Raw genomic sequence first — 12854 nt, forward strand, 5'->3', positions numbered from 1 at the left:
TAGAGGTGAATTGCCCCGGTTGGCCTCGACCCCGCACCGCTGGCTACGTCATCGACGACTCTGTCAGCCCGGGCTGCCTGCCAGTGGGGAGAAATCAGCCTTTCTACTCCGTACCCATCGAAACTATGCTATTAATAGAAACCATCCAAATGTAATATGTTTCAGCGTGCTTCCGCTAAACATGAGATAGTCGAGGTACCGGATTTGAGCTTGTTTAGGGCTTGGTTGTTGCCGAGATGGGTACTATACATAAAGCCGTTGGATCTCTATCCTGTCTCACACAGCGCTTGTCCTGCTTGCTTCCGTTGATAAAACCATGACGCCCAGCAAAGGGCAATAGGGAGTAATGTCTTGCTTGATCTGGTGTTGTTATGCTGAACTAGTCACTATGTAAGTCCTCTGCGTGAATCGCCTCGAATCACGTGGCCCGGGCTACTCAGGAACGGCAACAACTTTCTGGCTGGCCCCGCCTCCCTTGATCCAATTATGCCAAGATTACCAACATTGCAGAGACATAATAGATATAAGATCATATCGTGGTCATGCAGAATTCATTTCATGATGTTACAAGGAAGACGCTGCGGGCCTTCGGAGAATTGAACTACATGGATGCCTGAGGCGCTAGGGACGGTCCCCTGACAGACGCCTGCCAATTGCAGCTTCATCAAACCCTGACTTTGTCCGGAAGGCATGGCATCTCGCATCTCACATCTCGTTGCTCAATATTTCTTGCTGGTTCATTCATGACACGTGTTGCCTGACATGTATCAGATAACGATCAACCCTCAAGGGCTATCGATTGGTCTTCCTGAATCTAATTGTTATGGAAGTACAGGATAGTGCTACGTTGATCGCTCTAGGGCTCAAAGCCAGGTGAATCCATTCTCTCTCTCACGCTTCTGTTCCGGAAAGCTTTCTCACACCCCTCCCTCGACCTAAAAATGTCAAAATACTCACGTCATCCAATTCAGCCTAAGCCCCCAACTCTGCAATTCGACTACTGTAATGCCGCTACATCAACCAGGGTCAGCTAAGTCCGCAAACCCTACGTCTAGAATGAAGAAAGCGAAGATACTCACGCTCTCTTCTCCGGCCCCAACAACCGCCAGTTTGGTCCACCTGTTCGCCCAGGAGATCGGCGCTCTTTCCGTGACCAGCCGTGCCTCGTCGGCAGACACTCGCTCATTAAGGATGACCTCGGCAGGGAGGGTCGGATGCAGCACCGCGGGTCGACCCAGCCCGATCATGTCACAGTCCCCGTTCTGCAAGGGATCGATCATTCCCTGGCGGGTGCGGAACCCCCCCGTCACCATCAGAGGCACTGCTGGGAACGAGCTCCGGATCGCCTTGGCGAAGTCCAAGAAGAAGGCCTCTCGCGCTTGGGTCCGAGCTGAGGGTCGGTGTTCTTGGATGATATCACTGGTCATCATCTAACAAACAGGTCAAAAACTGTGCTGTAATGCACCTCCTGCCCCTTTTCTATCTCGCATATTCTGAAGAGGGGGTTTGGATTACTCACGGTAGGCTTCTCATACGACCCCCCACTGATCTCCACAAAGTCCACCCCAGCCGCCACGATCAGCCGAAGCTGCTCAACGCACTCCTTCAGCGCCTCAGCGGACTGATGGTCCACCGAGTTGAGTTTAATCCCAACGCAGAACCGGGGCGGGGTCGCGGCGCGCACGGCGCGGATAATCTCAACGACCAGCTGGGCCCGCCGCGCAGCAGACCCCCCGTAAGCGTCGGTGCGGTGATTCGTGTCCGCCGACAGGAACTGCGCGAGAAGGTAGCCGTGCGCCGCGTGGATCTCCACCCCCTGGAATCCGGCCTCCGCCGCCAACCGCGCCGCGTCAACGAACTGCTGCACCACCGTCTGGATGTCGGCTTGCGTCATGGCGCGCGGCACCCCAAAGACCACTCGGCTGAGCGTCTGGGCCATCAGGCCGGGGCCGAAGTCTAGCGGTACGGCGCTGGGGGCGAGGTTCCGCGCGCAGAGGCCGCGGCTGCCGGCGCCCATGGGGGACTGGCGGCCCGGGTGGTTGAGCTGCACGATCGCTGGAGTGTTGCCAGGCGTGGTGCAGGCGCTGGCCCAGGCGCGCCAGCGAGCGAGCTGCTTCTCTGTGCTGGTGGTGGGTTTGATTGTCACGTCACCTGCACCGTTGAGGTATCGGTGGTCAACCTGCACGTTGCCTGTTGGTGGTACAAGAACCCCGTTAGCTAGATGCGTGTTTGCGTCGTATTGATGACAATCGTAGCAGCGACAATAAACGAAGCAACACCAAGACCGACTCCTACTGCATAGTGCTATTTAAAAATACTAACCCGTCAAAATCAGTCCCCACCCTCCGCCTCCCCATTTTTCATATGCTCGCTCCAGCGTCTTCGTTGGAAGCCCTTCTCCATCGGCCAGCTTTTCAGCCATCGCCGCTTTCACGAGTCGGTTGGGGAGTTGCAGCTTGCATGGGAGCGTCAACGGCTGTGCAAGGGGCGAGTTCTTCATCTTTATTGTGGGATCTGGTAATGGTGGTGGTGGTGGTGTTGTTGTTGTTGTCTCTGCGTACGCTGGTAACGGTGGAACGAGCTTCCGTGTATTTATTTATACCCCTGTTCCCAGATTCATCTCCAATCGCACCGTCGCCATTTCTTCTCCCGTCGTCCATCCAGTTCCTACTGAGTCGAAGTCATTGGTAAGCCTGTTAGTTGATATTTGCAAGTTGAATAATTCCCCATGAATCTCACCGGAAGTCAGTTGCCAAGCGTCTCGGGTCTCGGGTCTCGCAACGGCGGCCTCTTCGGGATAGACACCTTCGGGTGTCGGAACTGGAAGCTCCAGCTTCCACGGCCACCACGCCACCTTAAGTCCCCCCTTTAACTGGTACCTCTTGTAATGAATCTGAATCTCTGAAACGTATTCCGTACAAGGTTGGGTGTGCACTTACAGGTGGGCATTCAGACCATTGTTCCAGGGAAAACAGCTCGTATGTTCTCAGACCTGGACCGCCGGAGTAACCCACGGACTAGGGGCTATTGCTGGCCTGCTGGCCTGATCCATCGGCACGTGATGCAGGTATACCTTTCGCCGGTGATGAATGTTACGACTACGTTTATCTAAGGGTTTATGGCCATTGATAAGAATTGGAGGATCTTACTTCTGGCTATATCGTGTCGCTTGCCACGATCCTCGGTATGAGAGCGCAGTCGACGGGTGAGGCAGTAGCCATTGAGAGATGGAGACGGACATGAAGAATGGTTGGCATTCAGAAGTTTATGTCTTACTAACATCTATACTATGATCAGAGCACAAAGTTATGAGACGACTCAAGAGATATATGAACTGACGCACTTCCGTTCTAAAAGTTTATATAACATGCGCTTGTAAAATGTCTGGATCAGAAGGGAAAAATAGTTCTAACTCTGGACAGTGTCTGATATGTTGCCAGGGATGCACACTGCACAGGAAAATCGGGCGGTAATGTCAGACAAGCCACAAAATCAAGGAAATGGTGGAGTCGAGTGACGAAAGGAAAGGAAAGAAAAGAGAATGAAGGAAACTGGACTGAAATGGAAAGAGCCGGGGAATATCAGAATGAATGAGCGTTTCCCTCGTGATCATCGATAGCAGAGTGTATAGGCCAGGCCCCTGCGTACTGGATTCTGCGTCGATGGCACGCTGGACAAAACTCAAGCCTTTCTCTTCCAAGAGCGCACCCGGAAGAAGTAGTACATCGCGAGCGCAAAGAGCACGTTGAACGCGATGTACGCCCACAGCAGGCCGAAGTTGCGCCACCGCTCGCTGTAGTAGATCTCGCGGCCCTCGAGGTACTGGTCCGCAGCCTGCAGGGGACAGTACTGGCATTGGGTGGTGCTGTTCGGATTGAGGAGCGTACCCGCGGCATCACCTGCCGCCTGGAGGTACGCCTGCATGTATTCCCCACAAGTACCATAAGTGGGCGGGACGTCGAAGATGCTCAGTTCCTTGTCGGCGCAGTGCACGGGACGGCCGCTCACGCCGGTGGCGATGATCGCGTTGACCAGATAGGTCATCGGGGAGACGCGGTACATAAACGTCCAGAAGCCCGGCAGGGCGACGGGCGGGACGAGCACTCCGTTGAACACAAGGGTCATGTTGAAGAGCATCGTGGCAATTAGGCCCGCGGTCTCGGCGTCCGGAAGCACGGCCACCACTGCGTGCGCAAAGGTTGACCCGTACACGAAGAACTGCACGATAAGGAGCAGAAGTACCCCCTGGCGCTGCGAGTCCACGATCCCGTAAACAGGGTAGATGAAGCTGGCGTACACGATAACAGCGACAAAACCCTGGCATGGGATCTCGGCTAGTAAATTAGCACCGAGGAATGCGGCCCAGTGGTAGGTCTTGGACGGCTGTTCGCGGACTTCGTAGAGGTCACGCTGCACGATGAACTGAGGCATGATCTGCTGGACTAACGCGGTGAAGATCGCGGTCATCATGAAGACGGAGAAGATTGACGATTGCAGCCCCTGTTCCGAGGTGCCAGGTAGATAGAAGGAGAAACCGACGAAGACTGTGTGGATGGTTGAGTTAGTACTTGTGTTTTGTGGAGGGCAACAGTAGATCAAACTTACGAGCTGAAAGCACTCCCAAGGCCAGCTTGCTGTAGATGTACTCGGGCGATCGCCAGTACTGTTGAAAGATGCGGCGAAGTACAGCAGCGAATTGGTCCTTGAACGGCATGGCAAAAGCGGTCTCCTCGGACTCAGTTGCTGGATCGGTTTCGGTTCGGCTGATCTGAGGTCGTGACAGGTCTTGCTCGAGAACACGCATCACCTCCGCCGCTTCGTGACTTTGCCTCCACAACGCAGGCCAATCCTGAGAGGCCTTACTATTGACTCCAGCCCCCGCGAGTTCGAGGATATACTCGGCTGGGTTCTCCGCACTATCACACTTCCTCGCTCCCTGGCGCTCAAAATAGTCCAGCATTGTCCGAGACTCTGGTCCAATCTCGCCAAAGTAGACAGTGCGACCACCCTTAGCCAGAAACAGGAGGCGGTCAAATTGCTGAAACAGCATCGCCGAGGGTTGGTGAATGGTGCACAAGATAGCCTGCCCGTTGGAGGCCAACTTGCGGAGCAAGGCAATGATGGTCCACGAGGACTGACTGTCCAACCCGGAGGTCGGTTCATCCAGAAACAGGAGCAAGGCAGGCTTTGCAGCGAGCTCGACACCAATGGTAAGAAGCTTGCGTTGCTCAACATTCAGTCCCTCACCCGGGATGCCCACGACCGCTTCGGCGAAATCCTCCATGTTAAGCATGCGAATAACTGGAATTTGGTCAGTAGACTGCAGAAGTGGTCTCCATACTTTCCGACCTGAGCTTACCTTTTTCCACAAACTCATACTTTTCTGCCACGGGCACGGACTTCGGCTGTCGGAGAAGGGCGGAGAACTGTAACGATTCGCGAACTGTGGCGGTGTGCAGGTGTAGATCCTGTTGTTGCACGTATCCCGTGCTGCGTTGAACGCTCGCCCCGAGAGGCGATCCATTAACGAGTATATCTCCTGTCACGACACCCATCGAAATACGCCCGGCCAGAACATTGAGCAGAGTAGTCTTTCCCGCACCAGACACGCCCATCAACGCAGTCAGTGTGCCGGGCTTGACCCACCCGCTGACATTATCAAGCAAACGACGCTCTTCCTTTTTGATCTCGATATCGTAGCAGACGTTACGCCAGGTGAACGTATCGCGGTGCGGCGGCAATGGAGGTTCTGTTTCCTCTTTCTCATGAGGTGTGCTAAGAACCGTGGCCTCGGACTCTTGGTTGTACCTTTGAAATGCAAGGGGGATATGGCCGTGACGGAAAAGCAAGCTCTGAGCCCTGGAGAACGAGCGGGAGTTGATTTCGGTCGCCAGCAGGTAGACAGCGAGAAAGGCAAAGGTGAAAGCACAGAGAATGCCGAAGTTTCTCCACAGATGTTGATACTTATAGCCGTAGCTCACAGAGAGATACCGATCTCCGCTGACGAACAATTCCCCAGCAATCGCGCCCTTCTCGCCACAGATAAAGTAGGGGCCAGATCCGCTGCTAAACCCCGGGTATGCGGGAATCACGGCGGAACAAGGAAAGTTCCGCCCATGAAACTCATTCACAGCCAGAGCCTCGAAGGCATACCGGAGCGGGTTGATATAAGAGATCCATTTGAACCAAGGGTGCATGCTGGGCTGTGGGAGAAGGTAGCCAGTATAGATCACTGTCGCAAGTAGAATGACGCCTGCCGCAGCAAGTGCCTGGGGGATCGCCTTCGAGACAGCTGCCAGGGTACGGAAGACCTGACTCATGCACAATAGAGCCATGGTCACAAAGAGAAAGAAAACAAAGAATGGACCAACATCGTAGCGTAGCCCACACATGAAATAAAAAATAATGTTGAACGCCAGACTGTTTGCAAGTTTGATTGGGAGATCTGCACACACACCGGCCAGGGCCTCCGAGAACGGGTGATAAAAGGCGTACGAAGCATGTTTCTCCACAATCGGACGTTGCGCATAGAGATTCTGAATTTCGGACACCGTGAGCAATGAATTGAGAAGAATCGCGAAGAACAACGCGGACATTTTCGAGCTAAAGTCTTGCGTTCCGAACGGTAATCCATAGAAGAGGGACCCGATAATCAACGAGAAGACAATCTGGCCAATCATCAAGGTCAAGGTGGACGGTAGATCATTCCAAACACGCTGGTAGAACCGCACCATGCATATCTTGATCTGCATTGGGACAGTGATCAGGTAAGGAGACTTTGGACGAGCGTGCCGAGCTTGACGTATGACATGACTCTCTTTGAATGCTTGGGTGGATTCGGAACTGTTGGTGTATCTTGCTTCGTACTCCGAGACTTCTTGCATCAACTGCTTGTATTCCTGGCTGTTCCGCCAGTAGGCTTCGAATTCTTCCGGTGTCCGGGGAACTTTATTCTTAAAGCCTGTGGAGGCTTGCCGCTCGGTAGGGTTCGTCACACTAGTCAAGAAGTCTGCAGTTGTCTGCCTAGCAGGGCAATGCCATCCCATGCTCTGGAAATACTGTTTCGCTTGCGAGGCAAGGCCGAAGAAGATCTCGCGTCCCTCGTACAGAACTGCCACCTTGTCGAAAAGATGATAAATCGCCTGCGATGGTTGGTAGAGCGTGGCGATGTGCGTTGTTCCAAAGACCTTGGAACCAATCTGAAGTGCCTTGACAAAGTCCAAAGAAGACGCCGAGTCCAAACCACGGGTGGCATTGTCCCAGCAGCAAAGTGGGGACCCTGCCAGTGCCATCTCTGCAATGGACACGCGCTTGCGCTCCCCTCCACTGACGCCACGAACGAAATCATTCCCGACCTTTGTGTTGACCGTGTGTGACAGTCCGAATATCGCCATTACAACCTCCCGCATATGTGTGACATACTCCTTTCGAGACATTCCATCGGAACGAATCTGGGGGGCACGTGCTGCTGCAGCGAAGTCGAGTGTTTGGCTTACTGTGAGATGAGGAAAGTCTGGTATGGTCAGCATTCACCTGTCAGGTCGAGGCAGAGGGGACGTGTCGGCTCACGTTTCTCGACTTCTTGATTATACAATATCTCTCCCTTGTAGTACTTCTTCATCTCCGGTTGCAGGATCCCGTCGTAGTTGAAGACTGCATCTGCGGACAAGTCAAGCCCCTCAGTCTCGGCAGCCAGGGCTTTTAGGAAAGTAGAACATCCAGCTCCTGGCCTACCAAGCACCAGCAGCATCTCACCGTGCTCGAGATACCCGTGAAAGTCGTGCAGGATTGTTTTCTTGTGTTTGCCACGTCGTAATAGACCTTCCTGTACCGGAGCTAGGAGATTCGACGCGACAGTATGCTGGATTTGGATTTCCGCGCCATGGCCCTGCACAGTGACCCCCCTGAAAGCCACCCCTGTTCGTCTTGCGGTTCTGTCTTTCTCAAACTGTTGTACCTGGTGCTTTGTCCATGCCAGATAGTCAAAGTCTAGGCTCCGGGGGTCGAGAGCTGTCGGTTGAGCTTCATGTGAGCCTTTGGTTTCGGCTGCTGATTTGGCGGACTGTCGAGTGGCGATCTTTCTCAGTTCCTCGCGGCCGTTTTCGGGCCATGAAGTATCATGACTTGTTGATTCGTCATCAGAACTGCTCACCTTCTCAATCCGACTGTCCATGACGAGTGGTTTGTTCGATAGTGTCACGATTGACCGAAGGGCAAGGGACTCGACATAGGCCGAAAAGTGAATAAAGCATGAGATGCCATGGTTTATAACTCCGAGGTGGTGAGGACGAGAGTAATGATAGGCAACTAAAAAATTATGTACCTGAGACCACACCACCAGCAGAGGACGGGTGATGGTAGGCCCCACTTGGTGCTAACCATCCTCCACTAGGGAGTGCTATTTAGTGTTTGCATGGGGTCGGTGAAGCTGGAAGTGGATGGGATGAAGATGCGCCGGAGTTGGATCGAAAGCCGAGAGAGGCGATAAACCAAAAGGGACTGGACTTCCGTGAGCCGAGATCACGTGACCCGGAGCTGGCAGAAATCCCGTGCTTTGTCATTCTTATCTCTCGTCACCGCCGACCGCCGACCGCCGTCGGTTCTCAACCTCCTTCCATCCCCCATGCAAACTGCACACAATTGAAACCCCAAACCATGCCGGACCGACTTCAACCTCGAGTCGCCAAATCTTGCGACAACTGCAAGGCTAGGAAGATTCGCTGCTTACGTAAATCGCTTCTCTATTCTTTGTCTTATTCACTGCCCCGAGTGCCTGCCTGCCTGCCTGCCTGCCTGCCTGCCCTTTGATCCCTTTGATCTGACTTAGATATGAACGTTAGGACCACCAACAAGCCCTCGTTGTACCCCGTGTCAGGTACGCCACGCTTTTGAAAGGCATCAGTAACAGATGCCTATCTTTATGGTGACCGCTGAGCCTCTTGCAGAAACGGAACATCCACTGTAACTTTAGTCTGACACGGAGGCAATTAAAACGCAAGGTGTCGCATGTAGGGCCAAGTCCAGGTAGGAGGCGAGCAACTAAGTTCACAGATTTCAGAATAATGATGTGTATTTGATGATAGCAAGCCTTTCTACATCTGATGGCATCCCTACTCCGCTTTCTACCGCCACACCGTCGGATGGCTCACGGCTGTATGTCGACCACATCCTTGTCGACCGACGCGCAGATGGGAGAAACCGTGCTGCATGCTCTATGTTCAAGGTTCGACTCGCTCGCTCAGTGCAATTGTACATAGCTTACCAAAACAGACCCACGAGAACCATGGTAACCACCAACTTTATGTCGGGACTCGCACAACAGCTTACGATTTTGCTTAGTCCTTAGTACCGGCATGGCGTTCTTCTCCGAGAGCCACATCCGCTCACTGACCACTATCCTCGGTCACACGAGACTTCGAGATCTTCTCGAGGGCATGGGGCAGCATATGCATCAGCATGTGCATGATGCTGGGATTAGGTTCCGCAGCCCGGAAACTCCCGTCTATGCTGCCCCCGAGGATGCCGCTTGCTACATTGCCGGTCAGTTAAGACCCTCGCCGTGGCTGTGGGGATATATTAATGGTGGGTCTCATAGCATATTTCCAAGCTCTGCATCCACTCGCACCTTTCCTCGATCGCAGTAAGTTCGAGCAACAAGCTTTTGGGCCTCGACTGGCGGAGCTACTGGCAGAGAGTGCCCCCTTTAGTGCGTTATATCATACAGTTTTGGCATCGGGATGTCAATACACAGAAGGTGGCTCCTTTAAGCCGGGGCAAGGAAAAGCGTGGAAGTATTTTCAGGTAGCATTGGGACTATTCCCAAGTCTCCTTGGTCCTTCCGAAGGCCTGTTTAATGTTCAGGTGTGTCTCATTCATACTTGAACTAAACCTCCACTGACTTTCCCGCAGGCCCTGACAGCTATGGTACGTGACTAGTGTCTTTGTGATCGACCTTTATTGGCTTACGCTGGCACTAGGCGCTGTTTGCATCCAGTTTCTCTTGTGTGCAAATAGGAGAGACTTTAATCTCAGAGGCTGCAAGAATGGTGCAGGTCCTAGGTTACAACGCAGCCTACATACCGACAGAGGACGAAAAGCTCTGCCACAGGGTGTTTTGGGTAATATATTGGCAAGAACAAGTGACATGCTTCTTTCGAGGACGTGCTTCAGTAAGATGATCTCATGCCGCAACAAGAAGGACACACTATTAAGCGATGTTCTAGATGATCCCCGAGTACGACATAGGCTGCCCTGTGCCAGATGTGCCAGAGTCGGTAATTGGCCAGCTGGACTGGCTTTTAACCACCGCACGCCTCGGCCGGTTGATGTCAAGAATGTATAAGCGCCTCTTCTCCGTGAGTGCGGTACAGACGCCGAAAGCGGAACGAATTGCAGCCATCAATTCGATGTCCGCCGAATTAGAATCATGGGCTTGCTCCATGAGCCCAGAGTTCCGGCCCAGTCAACCCTTCCGGTCTGCGAATTTCAGCAATTCATGTGCACATGAGATGGTACTTCAATTGCGCACCATTTATCATGCCTTGTTGATGACCCTGTGTCGACTTCGAATCCATCTCACCGCCGCTCAACCGGGTGAACCCGACCAGGAAACCAAGCGCCGACTAATGGAGACAGCACGAGCTGTGATCTATGACTGCCGCCACATTGATCATGAAGCGCATGTGCCTGTGTGGTATCGCTTCCCCCTGACCCTGTCGTCATACTTCTTGCCAGATGACTGACGGCCCTAACTAGGGAGCTCGGCATTGTCCCCATCTCCGCGGTCTTCGTCATCTTCGACTTCGTCATACACAACCCTTTCCATGCAGAGACCAACACCAACCTCGCCTATCTGGACATAGCAGCCGGGTTCTTCAGCCGGTGGGATATCAGCGATAAGGACACCTTGCCGCCGACGACACCCGCCGAGTTCTCCCACATTGCGCGTGAGTTCGTGCAGAATCTACGCGCCAGGTCGCAACAACAGACAGATGCCTTGGGCAACACCACCAACACCACTCTTGATCGCCGCAGATTAGAGCAGAACGTACAAGCGCCGACTTCTCAGCCACCCCGTGATCCGCAAAGCGCTGCTGATTCCAGCAATACAGCTGTGAGTCTTCTGTTCCATCCTATCCCTCCTTCATTGCCTATGCATGACGATCTGATGCAAGACATTGCGATTGAAGAATGACGAAGCAGCCTCCCTCACTGAACACTTCAACACCTCTGCGACGAACCCAGACTATCTCTTCTACCCCGAGGATCCATTGCAACCGATCTTGGGCACCTCGATGTTCCCGACCATGGACCTGGCGTTCATGTTCAATGCTGCTCTGTGGAGTCCGCAATCTTCAGGACCTTAGGCCGCCTTGCCCGTCGACACAAGGGTGATTCTGTTTCTAGGAGAGCTGTTCGCTGGATAACTTCGCTCATGTGGAACCCCGGCAATTGCTGGCAATGGATTCCCATTCCACTAAATAATACAATTTTCCGGTGTCTTACACATCGATTTTAGCAGGAACAAGCACATATTCTTATGCCTATCCTATTGACTCTGAACTGATACAGCCCGATAGGACCTTGATGAGTGCAGACTAGACGACTACACTATAGTACATTGTCAAAAGTCCGCTCACAAATCATGAATCCCACAGAAATAATTTGACCTTATAGATATTTATCTGATCTTTAGCCCACGATATCAATTCACTATTCCAGGAGAATAGGAGAATGTAAATAGTTGACTCGGATTCTTTATTGGAGAGGTCCTTAGGCGAAAAGCTAAGTTCTCTATATTATATACTTTGTGCACAACCCGAAAAGGGACATTTCTTCTGCCCTTCTCCTTAGCGACTAAAGCCTAGGCACCAAGCTTCTCAACGATCCAAGCGGCGGCGATCGGGTCATAGTCACTCGCGTACGCCATGTGAAGTGACAGGCTGTCGGCGCCCTCGGAGGGGGAGCAGACGCCATCACCGTTGTTGCACCAGTCCGCGGTGACGTGGCGGTAACGGTCGTGGAGGTAGTTGACCTGGTAGTCGAGGCGGGGGTATTTCTTGTAATAGTGATCAGGCAAGGAAGCGTGGGGAGCTTGGGGGATGTCAAGCGAGGACTTACTCCGGTGACGTTCCAGGTGTTGTTACCCATATTGTAAGGCTGGTAGGGGGCGTGGCGGGGATTGCCGTAGTAGACGTTCGCAGCAACTATAGATATCAAGGAGCGACCCGAGGTTAGTGGGCCGCCGTTAAAAGAAGGTCACTTGAAAGAGGGACGGTCTGGATGCCAGATTATACTGTATGTACTGTGCCACATCGCATCCCAGCTCTGCATAAACACATGGAGGGAAAGAGGGGAATAATCCTACTATGCTTCGAGACCTCCTCCGAGATCAGCGGCTCGGTCGCGTTGCCCAGGGTCGAATCGCCACCACCGCCAGCAAGAGCGTCTCCCACAATCATGGCACCCTGAGAGTAGGAGATCAGGACGATCTTCGAGCGAGGACACGCCGCGGCATAGCGGTTGACCTGGCTGCCGACTGCTGCCCGCCCAACGAAGTAGCTGTCCGAGCCGGTCTCGCTGACGGCAGGATAGATGATGTTCTCGTAGTTAGAGCTTAGAGTAGTCATGTTTGCCGCCGCCAACTCCGCCATGGTGTAGGTCGTTCCGGGGTAGCTCTCGGTGGTGCCGCGAGCCAGCATGAAGTGGACGTCGGCGCACTCGGTGCTGTTGGTGAGGGCAGCCTGGGAGAGGCCGATCAGCGCGTTGATCGCGAGGACGGTCAGAGTGTTGGCAATCATGATGTCGGAGTAGAGTGAGTGTACTGATGAAGTGGCTTGTGCTGGGCTTGGAAA

General features: G+C 53.3%; 4 protein-coding genes across 4 annotated transcripts; 1 reads left to right on the top strand and 3 right to left on the bottom strand.

Moving 5' to 3' along the window:
- Positions 1-754: 754 nt before the first annotated feature.
- On the bottom strand, positions 755-2500 carry BO82DRAFT_437222 (NADH:flavin oxidoreductase/NADH oxidase family protein; the record flags this gene model as incomplete). The annotated part of the gene is made up of 4 exons (XM_025641178.1): positions 755-1011; positions 1080-1430; positions 1520-2190; positions 2323-2500. 4 exons carry the CDS (start codon positions 2498-2500, stop codon positions 973-975), a joined length of 1239 nt encoding a protein of 412 aa, XP_025485908.1. The 3' UTR covers positions 755-972.
- Positions 2501-3481: 981 nt separating this feature from the next.
- Positions 3482-8173, bottom strand: BO82DRAFT_348785 (ABC-transporter; the record flags this gene model as incomplete). The annotated part of the gene is made up of 5 exons (XM_025633848.1): positions 3482-4544; positions 4606-5301; positions 5360-5963; positions 6006-7513; positions 7570-8173. 5 exons carry the CDS (start codon positions 8171-8173, stop codon positions 3682-3684), a joined length of 4275 nt encoding a protein of 1424 aa, XP_025485909.1. The 3' UTR covers positions 3482-3681.
- Positions 8174-9434: 1261 nt separating this feature from the next.
- On the top strand, positions 9435-11366 carry BO82DRAFT_379390 (fungal specific transcription factor domain-containing protein; the record flags this gene model as incomplete). Its single annotated transcript, XM_025637685.1, has 7 exons — positions 9435-9540; positions 9596-9861; positions 9910-9924; positions 9978-10169; positions 10224-10693; positions 10756-11113; positions 11175-11366. 7 exons carry the CDS (start codon positions 9435-9437, stop codon positions 11364-11366), a joined length of 1599 nt encoding a protein of 532 aa, XP_025485910.1.
- Positions 11367-11863: 497 nt separating this feature from the next.
- On the bottom strand, positions 11864-12800 carry BO82DRAFT_379391 (alpha/beta-hydrolase; the record flags this gene model as incomplete). Its single annotated transcript, XM_025637686.1, has 3 exons — positions 11864-12058; positions 12121-12206; positions 12368-12800. The coding sequence occupies 3 exons, from the start codon at positions 12798-12800 to the stop codon at positions 11864-11866; spliced, it is 714 nt and encodes a 237-aa protein (XP_025485911.1).
- Between the last annotated feature and the right edge of the window lie 54 nt (positions 12801-12854).

Source organism: Aspergillus uvarum (genome assembly GCF_003184745.1).
Source record: "Aspergillus uvarum CBS 121591 unplaced genomic scaffold BO82scaffold_107, whole genome shotgun sequence".
NCBI lineage: Eukaryota > Fungi > Ascomycota > Eurotiomycetes > Eurotiales > Aspergillaceae > Aspergillus > Aspergillus uvarum.